The sequence below is a fragment of the Camelus bactrianus genome, chromosome 10 (genome assembly GCF_048773025.1).
Source record: "Camelus bactrianus isolate YW-2024 breed Bactrian camel chromosome 10, ASM4877302v1, whole genome shotgun sequence".
Lineage (NCBI taxonomy): Eukaryota > Metazoa > Chordata > Mammalia > Artiodactyla > Camelidae > Camelus > Camelus bactrianus.
In genome coordinates, this window is record NC_133548.1 from 48,553,593 (window position 1) to 48,580,269 (window position 26,677).

Genomic DNA, 26,677 nt, shown 5'->3' on the forward strand with positions numbered 1-26,677 from the left:
AATGTAGCTTTGTAGTATCCTTTTACTGGAAGCCTTATCAAGACTCAGTAAGGAGGATTCTTTTTATTAGCCTCAAAGCATAATAATAGTACAATAATGACAATAAACATTTACTGAGACACTGAGCTAAGTACTTTATGCACATTAATTCATTTCATACTGTCAGCAGGTGATCATAACTGTGTCAGACTTTGAGAGTACAATGGTGAACAAATGGAGAATATTCTTGGTTTCATGGATCTCAAACATTAGTAGCAAATTAGGTGCAGTGACTGGAGGATAATAACAAATATAGGAACAAACTAATTTTAGAAAATGATTAGTTCTATGACAAAAATAGAACAAGCTAATTTGAGAGTAACCAAGGGATAAGGCTACTTTAATCCTTATAACAACCCCTAAAAGACTGATCTTATGACCCTATCTGACATGAAGAAACTCAGGCTTGGAGAAGTTAAGTGACTTGCCCAAGGTCACACAATTAATAAAGGCAGAACTGGGTTATGAAATCAAACCTTTGGTCACTAGTAAATGTAAAATTAATTTAGGTTCAGGAAGTTTTAAGGGTACAGTATCCTCTCATTCTTTTCTCCATCTTTAAAAATTGTCCTCTTTCTGCTGGAAATAGGTTAAGTTCAAAGTATAGGCCAAGAACTCTTAATTTGGAATTCTTGGATGGATTTCTTGAAGCTAGTGGAATTATGTACAAAATATAAACGTATGCATTTTTTTTCTAGAGTGAGGGTTCATAGTTCATCAGATTCTGAACAGGGTCTGTGACGCTAGCAAAGGGTCCATAAACATGCTTGAGTCACGTGGTTTAGGGAGATGCCATATTTCCTGTTTGTCTCTCACAGCACTGCTTTGTTCCCTCTCTGCCAGACTTTTCCTCTGGTAGCAGGAGGTGGGAGGAAATTATACATTTATTTTGTTAGGTCTGAAATAAACTTTATTCTGGCATCAAAAATTCTGTATACATTTATCTCCCAAAGTAGAATTTTATTTATAAATTATAGAACTTAGTAATTGATCTATTAGTTAAGAACTTTAGAATTAACTTTGATTCTACTGTCAGTCATCTTCCATATCTTGAACATTCCTAAAATTTGTTTATTGTTGTTTTGAAAGTTCTTTCTATGTTTTCCTCTTTAATTCCATTGCCAGCCTAGACTCTCATCTTCTCCTACCCAGGTTATCGCAGCACATTTTTTTCCAGAATCAAGTCCATCTTATACTTTTCAAGGCATTGCTCTTTCTGAAATACTTTAATCTGTGCATTTTATTGGCTTCTCATTTTCTGCAGTACCATCCAAACTCTATCTGACTTTTGGGACCCTAACACACAAATAACAGAAAAAGAACATATATTCTCCACTTTATTACTTACTATTTCTTTTTCCATGATCTGCTTTTATTTGTATCAGCTTTTAGTTTTCAAAATTGCTGGATTATTCCCACCTGGTTGCAGTTATTTTTAAAATTTGTTTGTTTTGTATCAATGTCCCCTATCACAGGCATCATACTGGGTCCTTATTTATGCCCTTCTCTCTGACTAAAATATCTTCCTTACCACTCCCTATTTCCCTATTTCCATCATCAGTCCAAATTCTCTCTGTCCTTCAATGCATAGCTTAAATGTTACTTTTTCTTTGAAGTCTCTGTTTCCCAAGCTGAAAGTAATCTTTGTTCCCTCCTTTGAACATTCACAGCACTTTACCTATACCCCTTAGGGGTATTTAAAGTATTTATCTGTACATTATGTTAGGTATTTAGGTATTTGATATTAGCTTCTTGGGAGTAGAGGCATTGTCTCACTAGTTTTAAGATTATCCCAGCATCTCCTACCACCCCATCTCAGGTCCACCCTAATACATATAATAGGTTCTTGGTGAATAAATCCTTATTTTTAAAGTATAACTTAACCTTGTTATGCTTTTGAAAGTTATTTTCGTTATATCAGAATTCTTTCATTATGACTCCATGGAGAAAAAAGTCAGTAATTAATTCATTTTTAAAAATTGTAACTAAAAAGAGCCTACACAGGCTAAAAGGACCATAAAGTAGCTAGGTGTTAAAGAATACGAAACTATTTTTTTTAAACCAAAACTACATGCCTAAAATACAGAGTATTCTTTCTGACTAGAATATAAAGATTCATGTAAGGACCTTATTGTGTGCTTCATGCCTAACATTGGTTGCAAAATTTCCTGAAGTCATGGAGTGTATAAATAATTATGTGTCCAAATGAAGATGTTAGGAGTATACCAGAAAAATCTTTGTGGGAGTAGGAGCAACCTTTGGAGGTGTATAGATTATTGGCTCTTTAACCAAATGGGAATTACTCATAAGCTGGTTTAAGTTGGATAGTCCCTGGAACTTTTTTTTTTTTAATGAAGGAGATTAGAAGTGGAAGGTGTTCTCCTAGGCATAATTTCTGCTTGAAGAAAGTAATTTTCATTTAACTAGTGCCTGGGCAACTTGGAAAGTCTTTGTGGCCTTGGCAAAGTCTGCCATATTTAGACTCTGAAAATGAAACTTCTGATAATATGCCCTAAATAAAGCCTTACTACTTTTCAGAAGCATAAATGAGAGACTAGGAGAGAAAAAAAAATCTGAGAATTAGCATAGCATTGGAGAAAAGAGCAGAGACTTTGAAGAGTGATGGAACTGGATTTGAATCTTGTCACTGCCACTTAGTAGTTGTATAACCTTGAGCAAGTTACTTTGTATCTCTAAATCCGGTTTTCATCTGTAAAAAGGGGAGGAAAATAACTCAGAGTTTTGTGAGGATTAAATAGAATCATAGAATCATGCCTGTAAATTGGCACAGTGACTCACTATTATGTACAGTAAATGTTAGGTATTATTACTATGATGGTATCCTAGGTCTAGACATCAAAATTTCATGCATGGATCCTTAAAATCTATTACATGCCATATTAGGGATGTTATAGATACTCAAAATAGTATATGCATAGGTGGATTTGTGAGTGACTGATCAGTAAGAATTCTGCTTTTAGAATGAAATTCTGCCGTTAGTAGTGATGTGGATGAACCTAGAGAATATTATGCTTAGAGAAAGACAAATACTATATGATATCACTTATATATGAAGTTAAAAAATAATACAAATGAATGTATATACAAAACAGAAATAGACTCACAGAAAACAAACTAGTGGTTACCAAAGATGAGAGGTAAGGGGGAGTGACAAATTAGGGGTATGGAATTAACAGATACAAACTACTGTGTATAAAATAGATAAAAAGGATATGTTGTATGGCATGGAGAGTTATAGCCATTATCTTATAATTTATAATGGAGTATAATCAGCAAAATACTGAATCATTGTGCTATACACCTGAAACTAATATTGTAAATCAACTATACTTAAATAAAAATAAATGCTAGAAAAAAAAAAAAAGTTCTGCTTTTAGTTTTCCAGTAGGCATTCAAGAGCAAGTAGCAAACCAAAAACAAAAGGTCTAGGCTAAAGTTGTAGTTTACTTCCACAGAGGGAGTTTTTCTATCAGAAGATAGGTTTACCTATTCATGAGCAACTACCAAATGCCAGATGTATTAGATCCTTTTAAAAGGTATCTTATTTTTCTCAGTGACTGCAACCGAAGGCGGAAAAAATTTATATAATTTGAATTTGCCCAAGTCCATACTGTTAGGAATTTATAGGGAATTATAGTGAAATGGTAGACACTGTGAGGAATTTGAACCCCTCATTCTAAATCATATACTCTACCTTTGTATTTCTAGCACCTCTCTCTCAACTCTAAAAATTGGGGAACTCTGAAACTTATCAGTACCTAGGCCACATCCCAGATCATTTAAATCAATTTCTAGAGGTGAGACCCAAGCATCAGTATTTTTAAAAGCTCCCCAGTTGATTTTATTGTTATATGAATTGGGAACTACTGAACTGTTTCAGTGCCTATTAGAGAATAGATAAATCAGTAAATACTTGACTTTTGAAAGAATACATCCCTGATTGCCCAGCTGCTCCATTGTAATTCTTTCCAGTATTATAGTCAACCTAGAGTGCTTTTGTATTACCTTAAGTTTTAAAAAGGAGTTCTGTATTATACTTTGTACATGTTTTCAATTAGGTCCCATAGCATATACAAGAAGATACCAGGCAGGAGGTAATGTTTTGCTGCTGACAGAATTCTGAATTTCCTACATTACTGGAAAGAAATAAGAATAATGGAAATAAGAGATGACTCAGGGTTTCTTTCTTGTGTTCTATCCAAGGTTGAAGGCATAGGTTGTAAATAGACATTTGTTGATTTTTTTTAAATTAATATTCTTAATAATATATGGTTCAAAAATCAAAAGATAGAAAGAGATGTGTATTGAAAATTGTCCTTTTCAACTACCAGTCATAGTTCCCCTCCCAGGATATCATCAATGTTATATCAGTTTTCTCCCAGAGATATTTTAAACATATTTAAGCAATTACGTTTATACATATTTCTCATTTTTACCTAAATGGTAGTATGTTCGTTATGCTTGCTTACTCAACAGTGTATCTTACCTATACATAAAGAATTTTATCAGTTATATAATTTCTTCTTTTTTACAACTGAATATTATTTCTCTATGTACCAAAATTATTTTAATCAGTTATCTGCTGATATTCAAGTTATTTCCAATTTTTCTCTATTACAAACAGTGCTACATTGAATAAATAAGTCATTTCACTTCTGTGTGAGCTTGTCTTCAGATAAATACTCAGAAATTCAAGATGTTGATACTGCCAGTTTGCCTTCTATGAAGGTTGTATATTGATTGATTGAGAAATGACAAAGAAGCATGAAAAAATGTGAAAAATTAAAGGCATGAAGAAATATTAGTGACCAAAAATTATTGTAGCAGGAATAATACTAGAGTAGGTTGAGAGGATAGGAATGAGCCGATAGCCAAAAACACAGTGAGAAAACCAGCAGGTTTTGTGGTGTGTATATACACAATATATTTGTGATTAAAATATACTAAGGAATTTCCTAACATCCTAAAAGTTTTATATATATCTGAACTTTTAAAAACACATTTGAATATAATACTTTGTGAATGAAAACATACCTTTATAAGAAAGTATGTTACTATTTTCATTTCAGATTTCCACTCAGTATTTGTTTATCAAGATTTTGTCTTTTCATGCATAATTCTTTTTAACTTGAAATCTCTTTTTTTCCTTAGCCCTGGAAGAAAGCGGGACTTTTCTCCTGTTCCTTGGAGTCAGTACTTTGAGTCCATGGAAGATGTAGAAGTAGAGAATGAAACTGGCAAGGATATATCCTTTGCAAAATGGCTTATTCTTTAGTAAGCTTATAACATTTTCTAAGTGTAGTTTCTAAAATGTTCTCTATTCCTGCTTTTTATTTCATTTTTATTCCTTACCTGTTCTTTGTACGGCATAGAATATTACTTGAAAGACTATGCCAGTATCTTACTTGGCTATAATTGTCTAATGTGTGGTGAAGGGATTAAGAATTAAATTCCTGAAACTGATCAATCTCTTGAGGACCCAGGGGAAGGTTTCATGATCCAAGTGAGTTGAACTGTGTTAGTGTCTAGAAACCAGGGACTGTGACCTCATTAAGGCAAAGGGAATCTTTTTTTTCCCCCATTGAAAAAGTGGTCATACTGGCTGCATGCTTCAAAAACAGTAGTTTGGTGTCTCAGAAACTTCTGTTCAGGTGCCTCTTAAGTTGGGAAGTCTGCAGCTTTGCTTTTAGTTTGGTCCTGCCTGAGTTTTCTAATCAATATTATTATGACTAAGTTGTCAAAAGCTTCAGTGAGGGGGAGAGAAATAGCTCAGTGGTAGAGTGCATGCTTAGCATACCCAAGGTCCTGGGTTCAATCCCCAGTACCTCCATTAAAAAACAAAAACAAAAACAAAAAAACAAAATTCAGTGAGCAAAAGCTTAGATATGTTATCTTTAACTATTCATACACTTTTCGAGTTTACAAGAGTGGCTCAGAGGGTCCAGTCCTACTCCTTCTGCATGGAGGAGGCCATTCTGCCCTTTCCTGGGCTGTGTTCACGGTAAGTAGTTGATAGTAGAAGTTGATGTTAGTGCAATCATTATTTATTTCAGGATGAATTTGACTAGCCTGACTCTTCCTTCTGTGCACACTCACTTAGCTTCATGTAAGAAGATTAGGGATGTAAGTTGAGTCCAAATGTTTATCATCGTAGGCCCCAAATCACCTGTTCTTTAAACTAGAGGTTCTTAACTGGAGTGAGCTTAAGTGCATGAATTCTTCAGTTTATAAAATGTTCTCAATATATTGCATTGGGATGAAGGGGATGGAATTGTCAAAAGTGGGGGTCTGTATCTCTGTGATCTAAGTCATAGATAAGCAGACAGTCTATTCAGGTGCTTTAGATAGAAATAATGTCTGTCCTCCCTAATAGAGCCTACTATAGTACTTAACACCTGGAGATGTCCCATAAATATTTGGAAGATGTTTTTTCTTTTTTTAAATAATGCTTTCTGTTTTAATGGTATTAGTGAGCTACTAGGAAGTAAATAATACTTGGTTGATGATACCCTGGTCTAGAGTAGAAAATAAGTATCTGTGTGAATACTGCCAATTGTAGATCTTCCCAGTATCCTTGACTCTGGGATGGGGTAGCCCATATGTAAGGGGAGATGGTGTTAAGGAAGACACTGGCAACATTGCTGTCTAAAATGAAATTGTTATCTCTTGTATGTATCAAGTAGATACACATGTGTCCTCTACTTACCATTAGGGAGTCTGAAGGATAGAAGGTGGGAGCAAGTGGGAATGCAGCACTAGGAACCTGGAGCCGGATGGCTGTGGAGTTGAGGAGGGCCCTGAACTTTTTCATTTTGCTCCTGGCAGCAGGATTATTGTAATTAAGTGTAAAGGTGCCTCTGGTCTCTTCTATTAGACTATGAATTCCTTGAAAATAGGGGTAATGTCTGACTTCTTTTGTTTCCAAATGCCTGAAACAGTTCCTGACACATAGGCACTTACTCAACCGTTATTAAATGATTTGACCCTTGTCTTGTTTGCTGCTTTCTTTCTCTTAACTCTAGGAGGTAGCTGTATCATTTGTCCATAAGTTGCAAACTTTCATGTCTCTGGGCCTGTGTTATCCAATAGAAATGTAATGCAAACCACATGTATAGTTTTAAATTTCCTAGTAGGGACATTAAGTAGGTAAAAAGAAACAGGTGAAATTAATTTCAAAATGTATTTTATGTAACCCGTTGTATCCCAAATATTATCATTTTGACAGATAATCAATAAAAAAGTTACCTTTGCGATATTTCACATTATTTTTTATACTGTCTTTGAAATCCAGTGTGTGTTTTATACTCGTAGTGCATCTCAGTTTAGACTAGCCACATTTCAAGTCCTTAGTAACATGGCTTTAGTCATTTACATCCCTCAACTAGATTATCAGCTTTTTTCGAGGCAAAGACCACGGCTTATTTATGTGGGGCACATATTTTATACTCAAGGAATGTTTTTTGAATGAACAGGTAACTGCAACATGTGCCTGTTCCTAATGTAACAACTATATTAGTAAATGTACTCTGATAGCCCTGAGCCAGGGTCAGAAATGGTTCATGTGCTGTGACTCTCATGTTGCCTGGCTCTGCTCTAAACTAATATACTTTCACTGGGCAACTAACATGTTGGAGACCTGGAAGGAAAGAGATGTGTGACTGGGGAGAGGAAAGAGGTATCATCTTAATTGGCATGTCACATCCATACAACTGAATTGAAACTGGGAATAGTTACTCTAGGCTCTACCTGATAAGAAATTTGACAAAAAGTAGTCTGTGCAAAGGAAAAGCTTTATTCCAAGGATAGTACTTAATAGGTCATAAGATTTTGTAAAATTTGGTGAGAATTACGTATGTAGGCCAGAGGTAGCCTCACTATATTCATTGAACTTTTGAGTAGCTACCTAGGACTCTAGTGCAAAATCAGAGCTAATGTTAACTGAACATTGAGTCCTTAGAAATGAGGGATCTAGTTAGGTCTAGATCAGACTTTCCGTGAAACAGCTATTGCTTTTGACACTAAGGGGAGGAACAATGGAGTAGAAGTCAGGTGATGTGATTTCTAGTTCTGATTTTGTGAGTACTAGTAATAAATAGATATTACGAGTACTAGTAATAAATATAAAGGCTACTTAAGCCCTTGAGTAAGTCACATAAGCCTTTCTGTAGTCTCCAAATGCAGTCTCCCTACACTTGAAGATGTCTGTAAAGATTATGTATAATAGTGGATATGAAAACTGTTTTTAAATTATGAAGTCTTGTACAAATATTATTATAAGCTATTTGTTGACATGTATTGATATTAAGTAATTTTATCCCATAGATAGGAACAATAAAATAACATGGAAAGTGCCTGGCGTAGAGGAAGTGATTGATAAATAGCTGCTGACATCATTATACTTGTTATCATTGTGGAAGATGCCTCTGGTTCTTCTTTTACTCAAGTGTATTCTACAGATGACAAATTCCATGAGAAATTAATGAAATAGGGATTTTGTGATTAAATGAGTTTGAGAAATATTACATACAATATATATCAGTGATATTTCAATAAAGCTGGGGAAAAAGATTTCAGGAAATACCCAAAGAGATGACAGGAGGCTACATTTTGTTGACAAATCAAAGGGGCTTTTCCTCCTCTCTTTCTTATTAATTTTATGTGTTTTAAAATATTTTTATCATGAGAATATAATAAAAATGATATGTTTAATCACTTAAAGGGAAAAATATGATTTAAGAAATCTGATTTGTGTTATATGTTGACTCTTATGTTGGTAACTTACCTTGATTCTGGTCTTCTTTTTACTAGTAGTTATATGACCCTGAGCAAATAATTTCCTCTCTTGTCTTCAGTTTCCTCATTCATAAAATGTGAGAGTTACCCTAGACAGTTCTCCTATTTTATTTTTAAAAGTAAAAAAAAAAAAAAGTTGGTGACATTTACTAACACAAATTGTGATGTATTATTGCCAGAGAATCTGGTTCATTTGAAGAAGAAGATCCTCAATTATTTCAGATTTGTTTAAACATCTCAAATTGTACCTCATCATAATATTATGATTTCTTTTTCAATATATTATTATTTAACTGACAAGCTTATGTGTACTGCTGCTGTATCTTCAGTAAATCTTTGGTAGATTTCATGTCTTGGGCAGCTTTCAAGGTTATTTCTTGATCTGAATGTCACATTTATATGATAAACTGAGCCAAGATGTAAACTGACTCATGGTCCTTTCCTAGAGAATTTCCCTTCCAGAGCATGAAAAGATAACAGTGAGTATGGATGAAAATCATAGGTAGTAGCAAAGCTCAGAGGGTATTTCTTACAGGTGCTTATTCTGTCTCATGAAAAAACTAGGAGGAGTTTAATTTTCAAGAAAGATTTCAGTGGAGAAAGCCATATTTTGAAGTTGGGATAGAACCAGAATATACACCAAAAAAGCAGAGAATAGTCATTTCTAAAATTTTTCTTAAAAGTGGAAAGTCTTTGATTCTCTTGAAATTCTTGAGTTCTGATGGCAGTTCATCCAACAAAGTTACCATTGATAATGGGGAGAGATTTGCTAATCTGATGCATCTTAATACTTATCCTTTTCTTCCTAGGCAGCAATCATTAGTAGAGTTCAATGTAGAATTGTGGCTTTGGATCTTCGAGGTCACGGTGAGTGAAGTTCTTAATTAGTCACTGACTCAGTGACATATTTGCCAAGCCCTTTGAATAGTGTTAAGTATTATAAATTTCATCGTGGCTTGGTCTGTTCCACTTAGGCATTTTGTGGGAAGTATTAGCTTTCAGTTTTCATAAATATTTTATAAATACACAGATACGTATATATATTGTTGTTTAGCTAAGAGAATCTCCATTAATGTAACCAAATTCTAATGTTGATGATGTATAAGAGATGTGGAAAAATCTTTGCTACTGTAATTATCCTTCTTAAGATGGCCAACTATAAAGATGTGTCTGTAATAGAAAATCCTTGCTATGCTCATCATATACAATTATAAAATCACCATTTCATTATCCTAAGGTAAAATTTTTAAAGAGAATACTCTTGCTTTTATAATTCCTATTCTTGGAAGTTTAAAAAAAATATTTTCTTTTTAGGTGAAACAAAAGTCAAGAATTCTGAAGACCTGTCTGCAGAAACAATGGCAAAGTAAGTAATTTAATATTGTTTATACAATCACCTGGCTTCCATTACTGTTATAAATAAATAGAATATCTTTGTTGCTCTCCTGATGAGATTGTTGAACAATAATTAGCACAGAGAAAATTTTCCTTCTGTTCTCTTTCCTCTACATCTAGTGTTTCCCTACTATTTCATATTGAAAGAGATCTCCATCTTTTTTGGTATATTCAATGTGATGATCATCATCACATAATGCACTTGTAAATTCTTCAAGGCATAGAAATATGTTGGCTTTCGAAAACTTTTCTTCTGTTCACAAGTGTTGAATAGAATCTGACGATCTACTGGGGACCCATTCTTAAAAAGTAGTTTTATACAAGAGACCCTGTGAGGTATTCTCAAGGTATCCTGCCCACATTCTTTGTCCAGCTTTATAGTAAAACAGGAACAGGGTATTAAAGAATAACTGATTATACACTGGGCCTCAAAGTAAAAGATGAATATAGCACATACAGTGGCTCTCAAACCTGGCCACTCATCAGAATCACCTGAGAAGTAATTGAAGTACTGATGATTTGGCCCTAACCTAGACCTATTGAATTAGTGCTTCTACCAGTGGGTCTGGGCATCTATATTTCGATAAAGTTCTTTAAAGGAATCTGAGGTAGCCAGTCCCATGGCTGGTATTTGGGAACAGCTATTCTATGCTGTTAACAGGATTCTCCCATCTTCCCTGCTTTAATACACCCTTTCTCATGTGGTTAATGCATGCTCTCAAGTGTCTGACCAACTTTGGCACCAAAAATATCTTGTCCCTTCTTACCATAGCAGCTTTAATCCATGAGTAAGCTATTTTTCTTTCAGAACCCAAACTCATATGTGGCCATAATTTTATTGTTATAGTAGTTGCTATTTATGTGCTTTCTATCTGCCAGGCTTTATTAAGTGTAAATTAAACATTTGTTAAGAATAAATTATTTAATTAATCTACATTATTAACTCTGTAGTGTATTATCACCTTTTTTTTTTATGAATGAGGAAACTGAGTCAAGTTGAATAACCATATGAGGTCACACAGTTAATAGACCAGAATTGTGATCATTAGCCATAGTGCTTGGCAGAGAGAGAGCAAACAAGAGAGAGAGAGTGAGAGAGTGGTAACAGTGTGTGAGGACCATTCCACTCAGTGAACATATGCCTGAGAAACCACGAAAAGAAAGCCAAGAATCAGCTCCCTCAGTTGTTCCTTTGTAGTGTGAGAACAATAAAGCGTGGAATAATCAAGCATGTTAATGATACCTATAGAAAGATTTGTGAATGATTTTTAAAGGGTTTCTTGAGTGTTGACCAGAAAAGTGAAACACATCATCTAAGTGGTCAGGCAGCCAAAGGGTGATGATGGCTTGACTGACATTTGAGAGGAAATTAAAGAATTTAAGTGATGACCTTAAGGAAACATTGCCTAATAATGTATCAGTCTGGGACAATCAGGAGACAGAGACCACACAGTAATTTAAACAGGAATAGTTTAGTATAAATATTTATTAACTATAAACAGGGGATTGGAGTTATGAGGAATTGGCTAGCAAGAAGTAAAGAGAACTAAAGAATTATAGGGTTAGTAAACTTGATTTTGGGAATCATGTCACAATGTATATGTGTATCAAATCATTACATTGTACACTGTAAATATGTTACAGTTTTATTTATCAGTTATATCTCAGTAAAGCTGGGGGAAAAATTCAAAAACAGAGAGAAGGAAAGATTAGGAATAGCAGGTGTAAGAAGCAGCCACTTCTTATATCCCCTCAGACTGAGACAGTACCTGAGTGGAAGAGGTTGAGGTCTAGACCTTGTTGGAGAGGGCACAGTGGTGGCTTACTGAAGGCAGAGAAGTCACTTTGATGCTACATTGGCAGAACTTGCCAGAAATCTGCCCTTTAGGGTACAGGGGAAGCTGTTCACAGGGAGATACCTCACTAGAGGCACTCTGCAACAAAAATGTTGGGGGTAGTTCCAGAGATCTGTTGTACAACATAAAACCTATAGTTAACAATAAGATACTGTATACTTAAAAGTTGGTAAGAGGGTAGATCTCATGTTAAGTATTTTTACCACACATACACACACACAAAAGCAATGCAAGGAATCTTTTGGAGGTGATAAATATGTTTATTCCCTTGATCCTGGTGATGGTAGCAGGAGTGTATACATATATCCAAATGTACCAAATTGTATACATTAATTATGCACCATTTTTTATATACCAATTATACCTCAGTAAAGGTAAGGGGAAAAAAAGAGCATTGGGGGTAGGGGGATGGAGTGCTTGGAGAAGCCACCTGTGCTGCAGGAGTTGAGCGGGAACAGTGTGTGCTGCACATCCTGGGTGCTAGAGAAGCTACAGGAGCGTGTGGAGTAAACGTGAACCAGGAACAAAACCCTCTCTTTCTGCAGTGTCTCTCCTTTGCCCTCTACTAACACAGCTTAACATCATACCAGCTGGCAAAGGAAAAATATGTAAAGGCCTCATCCAGTTTTGCAGAACATGCGATGATGGGTGAATTAGAGCTAAAAGAGAATCAGTTGATAACTCACATAAAAAGTTAAAATAAATTATTAAAACCAGCTGCAATAGATGATAATTACCAAGAATCGGAAAAGCAAACAAGTTGGATTCTTGCTGAAATAGTTGAAGCAATATAACATTTATATGATTTCTGAATTCTGTGTAACCAAAAATCTCAAAATGGGACCAGGGCAGTTAAGGTTTTCAAGTAGCACTGACTGCATGATTTTTGACTTTCATATCAACTTCAGAACCTAAACCCTACATAAAATGCAACTCCACTGAAAGTGGAAGAGCCAAGATTTGAGCCCAGGGTACTTTGATACTCCTTTTTCTGTTATGTCTGTTACAGTTTTATTTATCAGTTATATCTCAGTAAAGCTGGGGAAAAATATTGCTTCTGTATTAATAAATATGATAGAATCCCCCTAGAAAGTGTCTATCAAAACTCTGGTACATCCAGTTACTGACTAGATAATCTTCCATAGCATCCTTTTATTTTACTCATTATATCTGTTACTAACCAAAAGTTTTAAGCTTAAATTTAACTCCAAAGGAATATTAAACTATTCCTTGTTTTCACTTATAAAATTGGGTGGCTTCCTTATCTCCCATTCTGATTATCTGCAGATGGTACAACTACCCTCACATCTGTAATTGTTATATGAGATGTTTAAGATTAATTCCTGCAGAAGTAATTAATAACATTTACCTCTGCTATTCTGAATACTTGTGGAGACCATATCTGAAAGGCTGTGTATCTACATTCACAACTGCTGTATTTGGCTGACTTTGTGTGAGTGCTTGAGGTATGTCGTGACACTCAGCAAGGCAGCACTGTCTTTTGAAGTTGACTGACTCAGCCACTCCCAAAAGAAGACAGTAGAGCCTGTGGTCTCTAGAAACACACCTTACTTACTTATTACTATAGTCAAGAAGGCCCATAGGCAAATAAAAACCAAAGTGCCTGCTTTACCTCTCATTTTCAGAGCTTAAAGGTTTGACTCTGTTAAACTCATAATTAAAGACTAGAACAGAAGCCAATAAAAATTTGTTCTGAACGTCTTTCTAGTTTCTCAGAACACTATACTTATATTTGTGTTTATACTTCAAACAGCTTTACCTGACAAATTGTAAGTAATTAACATTTGTATAGCAATTTACTCTTTTTCAAGTAGTTTCACATTCACTATCTCAGTTAATACTCAAAGCAATCCAGAATAATAACTGATATTCTTATCTTCATTTTATAGATGTTGAAACTCTGAGAGATTAAGTAGCTAATCCAAGTCCACATAGTAAAAAATAATCTGGGCTTGCAATTCACCTTGTGAAGTCAAACTTCATTACATTATAATGCTTAATAAAATTATTTTCCTGTTTTATAGATGGGGAAACTGAGGCATAGGGCAGTTAAATGACTTGTCCAGAGTTTCAAGCTTAGGTTAAAATAAAGGTATATGTTTATGTACTTGTATTAAACATGTGAAACAGTGAAAGTGTGATGTAAAGGAAAATCAGAAAATTTTGGTTCTTAGTCCTTAAACTGACATTTATCAGAAGAGCTAGATGTGTGGCTTGTGTGTAGGAACTGGGGGTGGGGCGGGTGTTAGGAGGTTTACATAGGTACATTAGCAAAGTAGTCCAGTAGACCTTTACAGTCCTAGGACTATTAGTTACAGACTGAAGTAGAGAGTTAGGGAAGAAGACTATTTTTTCTTAATTGTCAGAGAACATTCCTTGCTTTTTTCCCCTTCTTTGCAGAGATGTCGGCAATGTGGTTGAAGCCATGTATGGGGACCTCCCTCCTCCAATTATGCTGATTGGACATAGCATGGGCGGTGCTATTGCAGTCCATACAGCATCATCCAGTCTGGTGCCAAGCCTCCTGGGTCTGTGCATGATTGATGTTGTGGAAGGTAAGTTTTCTTAATAATGACTAAGTCAAAATCTTTGACTTATGAGAGACATAAGTGGTAGATTATTATCTTATTTTTATTTATTATTGACTTCTCTCATCTTGAAGTATCTCCCTCTTTTATATTTTTTTAGTGTTATTTTGTGGCAAAGGCATCCCAAAATTTTTTTTGAGATATAATTGACAAATAACTTTGCATTAGTTTCAGGTATACAACATAATGATTCAATCCCAATATATGTATATATTGTGAAGTGATCATCACCACACTATGTCTAGTTAACATCCATCACCACACAGTTACGATTTTTTTCTTGTGATAAAAACTCTTAAGATCTGTTCTCTTAACAACTTTAAAATATACAATACAGTATTATTAATTATAGTCACTATGCTGTACATTAACTGGAAGTTTGTACTTTTGACACCTTCACCCATTTGCCCACACCCCACATTTACATGTCATCAAAAATCTTCATAAACATCTTTTATGGCTGCATAATATGTCAATTGTATGTATGTTGCATAATTTTATTTAACATTTAAAAAGAAGCTGCTGTGTCTTTTATGACCCAGCCTCTGAAGGCACACTATTGCTTACACAAGTCAGCCCTATTCAGTGTGGAGGGGCTACTGAATACCAGGGGGCAGAAACCACTGGAGGCCATCTTGGAAGCTGGCTATCACATTAGCCTTCTGAATTTTCTTAAACTGCTTCTTTTTTCCCCTAAACATCACTTAATTCTGCTGTCATTGAGGAGGATATATATATATAGTTGACTCAAAAAGTTTAAATGCTCAGAATATGTTAAGTGCTGTGGTTAAAATATTTTGTTTAACATCTAGGTACAGCCATGGATGCACTTAATAGCATGCAGAATTTCTTACGTGGTCGTCCTAAAACCTTCAAGTCTCTGGAGAATGCCATTGAATGGAGGTAACCCACAAATCTATATTGTCTACATTTTATTTATTTATTTTTAATTTTTTAATTTTCATTGAAGTATAGTTGATTTACAATATTGTGTTAGTCTCTGGTGTACAGCATGGTGATCAGTTATACACACACACACATACAAACGTATTCTTTTTCATTACAGGTTACTATAAGATAGTTGAATATAGTTCCTTGTGCTATACAGTAGGACTTTGTTGTTTATATTGTCTATATATATATATTTTTATTTTACATGTTAGATTGTAACTTTCCTTTTTCATCAGCTCAAGCACCATGTTGAAGGGAATAGTTCAGTTTCCACACCTTAGTTTTATTGTAATATCATGTATGGAAACATTTATATAAAGAGCAGATTTAAAAAAAAATACTTTAAATGTTTCAGACTAGGCTCAGTTGTCTAAAACCCATCCTTTTTCCAATACACTATAGTACTTCCTAGAATCTTAGTAATTACAGATCATCACTATCTAGCTTTTCCTATCTCTAAGGTGGGACTTTGGATTAAATGAGGTTGTGAGGCCTTTTCTACCTCTGATGCTCCATGGTTCTAGATTCACTTTCTGTATTCCAGAGAAGATAGGGAAACGAATGTAGGTTCCCTTCTCAGTTTTCATTTGGGTTTTGTGTAAATAAAAACCCTTTGGCTAAATGGTTCTCATAAAAATTACTAACAGAGTTGGCTACGGGTTCTACTTAAGTAAAGGCTGTTCAGTTATCATTTGTTAATTCAATCAATTATTTGATTATTTATTAAACACGTATTTCTATTTATTAAACACTTTGTGCTAAAGGGCAAAAATTCAGAGATGAGAAAACACTGTCCCACCTTCAAGGAGATCAGTCTTGAGATAAAATATCCTCATTATCCTGTCTTCCTACCTATTCCTCAAAGTCCATCTCCAGTTCCTTCTGTAGAACCCTTGCTATAACTCCTCCAAACCACTCAGGTCACTCCCTCAGCAAAATTGCTGAAGACCTTTAAGTCTGTATTGCATTGTACTGTTTACCCCTTAAGGCTTCTAATCTGCCTTTAAGGCACATGCTTGTATTGTTAATTTTCATTTTTGTCTTAGTACCCTTCCTGCATCATAAGGTCAGAAGCTATTCTCTATTTCTTTTGTACTTTCATACAACATATAGCATATTGCTGGCTGCTCTGGCAGGCAGAACATATCTATTTACTGAATCAGAGATAGCAAGTGGAAATTAAGGGCCTGGTAAAATATGTCCTAGGGATTCTTCCTAGGACAGAGGATCTTGTGCTAAATATGGTTTGCCAGAATGGTGTTTGTGTTTGGTACCGTTGTTTCTGCCTCCCCTTGTTCATTGCTGTGATGCAGGATTCCTGTTCTCTTGAAAACACCAAAGATCCCTCCATCTTAAGCAGCCACACTGAGAATGCAATTGCTGCCAGCTCAACACGTACCTCGAGCACTCTGCCTGCTTCCCCAGTAACAACTAGTGAGAAAATTATTCCAAATAACTTTTACACTTTATTCAGTAAATATTTTTTATAGTACCTAAGATGTTTCAGTACCTGACCTAAGAACTGGGGATGAATCAGGCTTAATTCCTGTCATGAAAAAATGGGAATGCATACAAGTAAATACATAAACACAACACAATGAAGGAAGTACAGAAGGTACAGAAGATAGGCACCCAAACCAGCTTGGGCATCATGGTGAACCTTCTCTTAAGGAGAGATAGAGTCTTGATTCTAGTGCCAGATGTAGGATAGGATAAGTGTTCTGTTTGTTGAATATTAAAATGTTATGTGTTCTTTGAGAGCCACTGATTTTTAGATACTTTCTAAGCCTAAGAATCAGAAAGAGTACTATGAATTTTTGGTAATTTTGTTTTGTGTTTGCTGGATATCTGAATTGAGTTTATGACTCATGGCCATTTTGGTTATTCCAGATACTTTTTTTTTTAAAGATGTTGAAACACAAGCCCAATCTGTTTAATTTATTAAAGATTTAAAGCAAAATGAATTTCTGCTTTTGCTGTCTTTGTCATCCAAATGAGAGGCAATAGGGTATAGTTATTAAGAGCCTGGGCTTCGAAGTTAGATATAGATTTGCATCTTGGTTCCACCACCTGGCTGCTCTGAGGAAAACAGAATAGGGGAAGGAGTAGGGAGTAGGGTTGATAACCAAAGTGGGAAATTGGTTCGGAAACTATTGTAGTAGTATAAGAGAGTAATGATGGTAAGCTGGGTTATCATGGCAACAGAGGAAGTTATATGGTCATATCTGGAATGTATTTTGAAGGTAGAGCTGACAGGACTGCCTTATGGATTGTGTGTTGGGTGAGAGGTTAGGGGGAAGTGCAGCATTCAAGGATGACTTCTAGGTTTTTAGCCCAAGCAATTGGTGAATGATAGAGACAAAGAGCAATAGATTTGAGAGCAAGCAAGGGCTAGGGAATCAGGATTTTTGTTTGGATCAGCTGAAATGCTTATTGTACATCTAAATGGAAACGTTAAGTAGGCACTAGTTAAAAGAGATTCAACTAGAGATAAATTGGAGACTCATCATCACATAGATAGTATTCAAAGCCAAAAGATTTAATGTAGTCATCTAGTTGACAGAAAAATATCCAAGAACTGAGCCTTGGGATACTCTACAATATTTAGAGCTTGAGAAAGAAAGGAAGATCCAACAAAAGACACTGACAAGACACAGTTGGTGAAATGGAAGGAAAGCCAAGAAAGCACAGCAAGTGTTTATAGAAGGAGGGAGAGAGGATTTATGGTGCTGAGAGATTGAGTAAGACTAAGAAATGACCATTAGAATTCGTATGATGGAGGTGATGTTGACAAAGGAAATCTCAGAAAGTAAGTAGGAGATAGAAACCTGATAGGAGTTGGGGATAATGGCTGAGGAAAGGGTCAGAGGGAACAAAGTGGAAAAAGCAAGTAAGATAACTTTTTTGAAAAGCTTTGTAGTATAGGAGAGCAGAGAAATGGGGTGGTATCTAGTAAGGAATGTGGGATTGAAAATGTTTTTAAAAGCTAGAGAATATTTTTAAAGGATGTTTTATAATATCCACTAGAGAAAAAATGATGACACAGGAAAGAAACAGGGTAAGTAAAGGAAACAAGGTGTACATAAGCAAGAGCGGATAGGAACCAGTATTCAATGTTGGCCTTGTATAGAAACAGAGATATTTCATATATTAAACAGTCTTCAAGGCAGAGTGTATGATTATAAATACTGGTGGATTTGTAGATTCAGTTGGTGGTAGAAAAATGAGGTAGTAGTTCTGATTGCTTCTGCTTATTATTAAAATAAGAAACAAGGTCATTATCTAAGGGGGGGAACACCTTAAAATTGTATGTGATGTTTAAAGCTAAAAAATGAGATTTAAAGAAATGTGTTCTGATGTCCTGCTTCAAGTGGTATTTCTAGTTCCCCCCTGGGACAGGCAGTCATTTTGCTTGGCCCTTAACCAACTCTGAGAAAACTAATCTATTTAGAGTCTAAGCTCCTAAGCTCTATATGATAGTCTACAAGACCCTCCAGGAGTTGGCCCTGCCTGCCTATTATCCTAGTCTGTCACACTCCTCCTTTGCTCTCTCTCCTCTGCTTCTTCTTGCAGTCTGCCATCGAAAATCATCATCTTGCTGACTTTTTCACATCACTGTGCCTTAGTTCACGATGTTCCTTCTGCCTATTAATATTCTGACCTCCCTCTTTTATGTTCCACTTAACTTCTTAAGTCCTTATAGGCAGGATACTTGGGAAGCTTTCTCTAACTCACTTAGAATAAAGTGATTTCTTTGAATCTTGCCTTATTATATTAAAATTATTTGTTTGTGTTTCTTTCTCCTCACTGAATTACGTGCTTCTTGAATGCAGGGCTGGCACTTAGTATCCTCTTAGTAAATATTTGCAGAACTGAAATGGCTTCAATGCCTTTACTTAATTTTCACTGCTTGGCTTATAGCCGTAATAATAACCAAGAGGGAAGATATGGCACTCTCGATAGTAAGCTATATTGGTAACCATAACTTTTTAGTAGATCCTGCAGAATCTGCAGAATTACTGATTTGACTCTGGTGACATGATAAGATAGATGCTGAATAACCTCTTCTCTCCCATCTCACTTTTCTTTTCTAGTGTGAAGAGTGGCCAGATTCGAAATCTGGAGTCTGCCCGTGTCTCAATGGTTGGCCAAGTCAAACAGTAGGTCTTATTTTTCCCTTTTGGGCAGGTTAGAAGCTGAAACATGGTAAGGGAATTACAGATTGCCTTTTTTGTCATACACCTATCCTACCATCCTGGTGAATGTCTTCATTACTTTAGATAATTTTTATAAATGAGCTCAGTTGAGCCGGCTGTATAGATTTCTTTTCTCTCTCTCTCTCTCTCTCTCTCTCTCTCTCTTTTTAAGAAATCCCAAAGCCAAATAATGTCTTCTATGTAATACTGGATTACCTTATTAGGACAACTGTAGGTGTTAAAAGGTGAAGAATACCAGAGAATGGACATTAAGTGTTCACTCTATTGCTGGCACCTATGATTTCATTCTGGTAACAGTCTCCTTTTAAGCCAATCGTGGTTGTGAGGAATTTTTTGTGTAAGACCTTTGGCACAGCCTGAGTGAAAGCCAGATTCTAAGGGTGAGCTAAGATTATTCAGCCCAGTTGCTCCTCCTGGATAGGGTTCATGAGTCCTGGGTATTGCTGTGTAGTCACAAAATAAACTTTAGGTGAACTGGGAAAATGTTTCCCACCGGAACAGACAGGAAGCACAAGAGTTGATGAAAATAATAACAGCATTATTGAATGCCTCCTATTTGCCAAGCACTGTGCGAGGTATTATATGTACACTGTGTAATTTTTAAAACCTTGTATAATGGAAATTGTTGAAGCATACAAAAGTAGAATAATATAATGAACCCCAATGTACCCATTGCTCATCTTCAGCAGTTACGAGCTCATGGCCAGTCTTGTTTCATCTGTGCCCCTATTTATTTTCCCTAAGCACAAAATATTTTTAAACCTATTCCAGATAAACATAACTTCCTCTGTAAGATTTCCATATACTTTAAAAGGTAAGGACACTTTAAGTGCAATCACAATACCACTGTCACACCTAAAAAAATTAGCAATTGCTTAATATCATCAAATGTCTATTTAGTATTCACTTTTCTGTTTGTCTCATAAATTTTTTTGGTTCAAATCAGATTACAGTAGGGTAGATACATAGCAATTGATTGATAAATCTCTTCAGTATCTTTTAATCTATAAGTTCCATTTCTATCTCTCATTTTTTTTTTCCTGACAATTTATTTGTTAAGGAAACCTGGCTGCTTGCCCTATAGAATTTCCCACAATCTGGATTTGCTAATTGATTCCTCAAGGTGTAATTTTTTAAAAATAATTTTATGTATTTAATTTATTTTTTGTGGGGGGAGGTGATTAGGTTTACTTATTTATTTTTAGAGGAGGTACTGGGGATTGAACCCAGGACCTTGTGTATGCTAAGCATGCACCCTACCACTTAAGCTATACCCTCCCTCCTCAAGGTATAATTTAACATGTTTCTTTATTCCCTATACTTTCTGTAAATTGTTAGTTAGATCAGAAATTTGATCAAGTTCAGGTTTGTTTGTTATTTTGGTTTTTCATTTGTTTGCAAGAATAGGTGATATTTTGTACTGCCATCAGGAAGCACATAATGTCTGGTTGTCCTTTTTTTTAATGTTAGTATCCATTGATGATCATTACCTGGATTCATTCATTCATTCATTTGCACTATCTCATTTAATCTATACAATACCTCTTCAAGATAAGTATTTTGTAGGAGAGGAAATGGAATATCAGAAAGATAAAGTGACTTTCCCAGGATTACAAAGCTAATGAATGACAGAGCTCATATTCAAACTCCTGTGTATTTGACTTCAGGCCTATATTTTGGATTTTATGCCTAAAAGGGCAATTTGAGTAGTAATATCTGGCAGGCACAATGCAGAGGCTTTGAATAAGCTGTGAGACTGCTCACTTCAGTGCTTAAATATTTTGAGATCTGACTTCTCTAAGCATTGGTAAAGCATTTTGAAAGGAAGTTACATGGCTTATATGCAGGTAGTTCAACAATTTTTAAATTTTCACTTCACGTGGTGTTTTAATATGTAAACCTGTGTATGTAAGGTTGTGTATTTTAATTGTCACATAGATATCAGCTGGAACCTTCCTGCCCTTCTTGATCTGGGTATAATTTTCTTGAGCCTCCCGATCCAATGTTATGGAAATTCAAAGGCCCGTATTGTTTCTTTGTTACTTTAACCTAAATGTGAAACTTGACACCTCCTCAAGTTCCATAGAAAACACCCACTTAACAGAACATTTTTGAATATACACTTCACTGAAGGTTTGGTTGAGGAGACAGAGAAGGAGAAGTTACCATTCTTAAAAATCCACCACTGAAGTTTCACTGACCTTTCAATTTTTCCCAGTCTCTTTATTCAATATTGCTCGCTCTCTCCTCTTCTCCCTTCTGTCTCCCTTTTCAAAGGCAAAATAACAAATTCTCTTATCATGCAGAGTAGACCTTAGCACTAGCTGCTACCTAGCTAGGGTTTTGGGATTTTACCTTTAACACTTGTCAGTGTGTTTTTCCCAACAGATTCTCTTTAAAAAGAATTGTGGTACCAGCTATTCCTATAATAGTTTTTCTACCTAAATATATAATAAAGAGACACTATTTTTTAGAGGAAAAACAACAATAATTGGTTGGATCAGATGTGCTGATCTCTAAGATTTCTCTGGTCCTAGTTATGGTTATTGTAATTGCCAGTTTCTGTCTGCTGATTAAAAGTAGGGGCCTTTTATCATTCTGTTTGAGCCTTGTACTGCCATAAGCAGAGTACAGTAGAGAAACACCATGCTTTAGGGTTAATTGGACTGGATTTGCCTCTCAGCCTCATCCACTCCTGAGCTAAGTGATCCTTTCAGCTCTTCAGAGCTACTTTGTGGCAATGCTGTGAGGATTATATATAATAATGTCAAATAAAACTCCTGTCACCTTGCCTCAGGTAGTGGTTACTCTCTTCTGTAGGTCAGTATTGGTGCAAGAACTGGAAACCAGCCCTTAGAGTATAGTCAAACATTGGCCATGAACTTCCACACCCCTGGTCTACTTTTGTACATTTTTAAATGCACATTTTTTGCACCATCCTTTTCCCAGAAGTGTTATTAAGTTTTAACTAATATTTGATTATAAAAGGCCCTAAATATCAGCATCTCTAAGGTAATTTGTATGCAGAAGAGAGGTATGTGATAGCACTTTTTTTTTTTAAACTAGGTGTGAAGGAATTATAAGTCCAGAAGGCTCAAAATCTATAGTGGAAGGAATCATAGAGGAAGAAGAAGAAGATGAAGAAGGAAGTGAGTCAGTAAACAAGAGGAAAAAGGAAGATGACATGGAGGTGGGTGAAAGCCTGTATTTTTGGAAGGATGGGGTAGGGAATGGTTCATCATGTGTAGGGTGGGAAAGGGAGGTAACATTGTTCTTTTTGTCCATCATTAGGTATTTTAGGGGACAAAGACATTATTATAATACATACTTACATAAACTATAAGATATAAAGCACTTGTTGATAGCTCTGACAAATTGGAATATAAAACTTACAGAACTACCCTCCCTCAGACTGCTCTCTCATCAGGTTCTTTCTCACCTCTGTACGTCTGTTACTTTGGTTTATCTCATAAGAATATCCCATTTCCTACCACTCTGTGCTAAGCCCACTCTGATCTTACCCATCTTTCTTATTTTTTTTAAATTGAAATATACAGGGTCTTGTCAGTTTCTGGTGTACAGCCTAATGTTTCAGTAATACAAATACATACATATATTCCTTTTCATATTTTTTTATTATAGGTTATTACAAAATATTGAATATAGCTCCTCTGTGCTATACAGAAGAAACTTGTTGTTTATCTATTTTATATGTAGTAGTTAGTATCTGCAAATCTCGAACTCCCAATTTATCCCTTCCAGTGTTAGCTATGGTGGTAATCATATTGCAATATATAAATTACCTTGTACCCCCTTTCCCCCTGGTAACTATAAATTTGTTTTCTATATTTGTGAATTTGTTTCTGTTTTTGTTTATTTGTCTTTTTTTTTTAGAGTCCACATATTAGTGATATTGTATGGTATTTTTCTTTATCTTTTGGGTTTACTTCACTTAGAATGGCGATCTCCAGGTCTATTCATGTTGCTGCAAATGGCATTATTTTATTCTTTTTTATGGCTGAGTAGTATTCCATTGTATAAATATGTCACAATTTGTTTACTTAGTCATCTGTTGATGGATACTTAGGCTGTTTCCTTGTCTTGGCTATTGTGAATAGTGCTGCTATGAACATTGGGGTGCAGGTATCTTTTTGAATTAGAGTTCCTTCTGGATATATGTACAGGAGTGGGATAGCTGAAGGGTAAGTCTATTTTTAGTCCTTTGAGGAATCTTCATACTGTTTTCCGTAACAACTGCACCAAACTACGTTCCCAACAACATTGTAGGAGGGTTCCCTTTTCTTCACACCCTCTTCAGCATTTATCATTTGTGGACTTTTGAATGATGGCCATTCTGACTGGTGTGAGGTAAAACCTCATTGTAGTTTTGATTTGCATTTCTCTGATAATTAGCGATATTGAGCATTTTTTCATGTGCCTACTGGCCATTTGTATGTCTTCACTGGAGAATTGCTTGTTTAGGTCTTCTGCCCATTTTTGGATTGGGTTGCTTGTTTTTTTGTTATTAAGTTGTAAAGCTGTTTATATATTCTGGAAATTAAGCCCTTGTGAATTGCATCACTTGCAAATACTTTGTCACATTCTGTAGATGTCTTTTTGTTTTGCTTATGGTTTCCTTTGCTATGCAAGAGCTTGTAAGTTTAAATAGGTCCCATTTATTTTTGCTTTTATTTCTGTTGCCTTGGTATTCTGCCCTAGGAGAACATTGCTAAGATTTATGTCAGAAAATGTTTTGCCTATGTTTTCTTCTAGGAGGTGTCTTGTCTTATGTTTAAGTCTTTAAGCCATTTTGAGTTCATTTTTGTGTATGGTGTGAGGGAGCGTTCTAACTTCCTTGATTTACATGTGGCTGTCCAGTTTTCCCAACACCATTTGCTGAAGAAACTGTCTTTTCTCTGTTGTATATTCTTTCCTCCTTTGTCAAAGGTTGATTGACTGTCAGTCTGTGGATTTATTTCTGGGCTCCCTATTCAGTTCCATTGATCCATATATCTGGTTTTGTGCCAATACCACACTGTTTTGATTACTGTAGCTTTGTAGTATTGTCTGAAGCCTGGGAGGGTTATTCCTCCAGCTTCATTATTTTTCTTCAGTATTGCTTTGGTAATTCTGGGTCCTTTGTGATTCAATATAAATTTTAGGGTTATTTGCTCTAGTTCTAGTGAAAAATGTCCTGGGTAATTTGATACGGATCACATTAAATCTGTAGATTGCTTTGGGTAGTATCCGATCTTACCCATCTTTCAAGATGTATCTCCTTGGGGAAGCATTCTGACCTCAGTTTATATTAGTCACTCTGCAGTACAACACTGAGAGTCTGTGGCACACAACTTAGGACTTCTTTTCTGAAGTTGTGACTAAGTCATAGAACTGAATTTCATAAGCCACATTCAACATACTATGGTTGTCTGATGGTCATCCCTAGAATGCAGATTCAGTGTCCTATAATAACACAAGAACTGTCTCCCAACAAAAATAACCTGTGTATTTTGAGGGCAGGAACTATTGTTCAGAATAAATTGCCTTCGGCATTTAGCTCAGGGTTGTATGCATAGTAAGTGTTCTGTTAGTGCGTCCTGATCAGTTGATTTGAGGATAATAGTGGGAAGGGACATGATCAGTGAGTGTGAGCTGCAAACTTTCTGGGATGGATTATGAACATCTTACTAATGACAGGTAATGGACTTAGTGTATACTGCATATTCCTTTGCATTTGGAGATGCTACTATTAGCAAGGAAGAGAATACATTTGTTTAAAACTATTTTAATTTAATCAGTATCTTTTTATCATCCTTAAGATCAGTGAATAATACCTTGAACCTGTTTGGAGTTTACAGAATTATAAATAATGAATGATAAATTTGCCCTCCATTACTCTGTGAGGTGAGGGGAGATCTTTTCTCCCACGCTAACAGTGTAGAAACTGAGACTTACAGATGAAGAGATTTTTACAAGGTAATTAGGTAGTATTTAGTACATTTGAGACTGATACAAACTATCAATTACTTTTTACCTTTTGTGTGCTAGAATCTATACTGAATGCTTCACATTAATCATCTCTAGTTCTCATTTTGGCTCTGCATTGTAGATATTAGCACTGTTTTACAAGTCAGATGCAGATACTTGCCTATGGTCATACATAAATGTTAGCACTAAAACACACCCAACTCACTTTTTCCTTGTAATTTTTTATAAGCCCAATTATATGGAGTTTTATGAACTCTAGCAATTTTGTTAGGAGAACAAACTGAGGCACATTGGTCAATAAGGGGTATGGCTAAACAGTCTACAACTGAGGAAGACAAACTCCAACAGTCACAACTTCTTGCACCTAGCAGATAAATAAGTCCTGGAGATCTGATGCACAGCATAGTAATTATAGGCGACAATACTGTATTATAAACTTCAAAGCTGCTAAAAGACTAGATCATAATTGTTCCCACCACAAAAAAATAATTATGTGACATGATAGAGGTGTTAGCTGATGCTATGGTGGTAATCGTATTGCAATATATAAATATAACACTTTGTACACCTTAAACAATGTTGTGTATCAATTATATCAGTAATGGAAAAATAAGTAAGTGAGTAAATAAATAAATAATAAGTAAATGATGGAAAAATAAATAAATAAATACATTTTTAAAGTGATGGAAAAAATGTTTATAATGCCAATTAAACTTAACAACAAAAACAAAAAACCAGGCACAACTTCTTACGGACATCTCTGTTTAGCACAATATAAAAAGTTGTGTTTGAAATGATCCTGAGACAT

At 35.4% G+C, this 26,677-nt stretch overlaps 1 protein-coding gene across 2 annotated transcripts in view; it reads left to right on the forward strand.

The window, feature by feature from the left end:
* Positions 1-26,677, forward strand: part of PPME1 (protein phosphatase methylesterase 1) — a 60,211-nt gene that overhangs the window by 21,638 nt on the left and 11,896 nt on the right. For both annotated transcript variants that reach the window (XM_045508810.2, XM_010973127.3), the window contains exons 2-9: positions 5,212-5,305; positions 5,969-6,061; positions 9,663-9,720; positions 10,168-10,219; positions 14,526-14,680; positions 15,526-15,616; positions 19,759-19,824; positions 22,948-23,071. In XM_045508810.2, the coding sequence (XP_045364766.1) occupies positions 5,212-5,305; positions 5,969-6,061; positions 9,663-9,720; positions 10,168-10,219; positions 14,526-14,680; positions 15,526-15,616; positions 19,759-19,824; positions 22,948-23,071 (733 nt within the window). The remainder of the gene's footprint in view (positions 1-5,211; positions 5,306-5,968; positions 6,062-9,662; positions 9,721-10,167; positions 10,220-14,525; positions 14,681-15,525; positions 15,617-19,758; positions 19,825-22,947; positions 23,072-26,677) is intronic.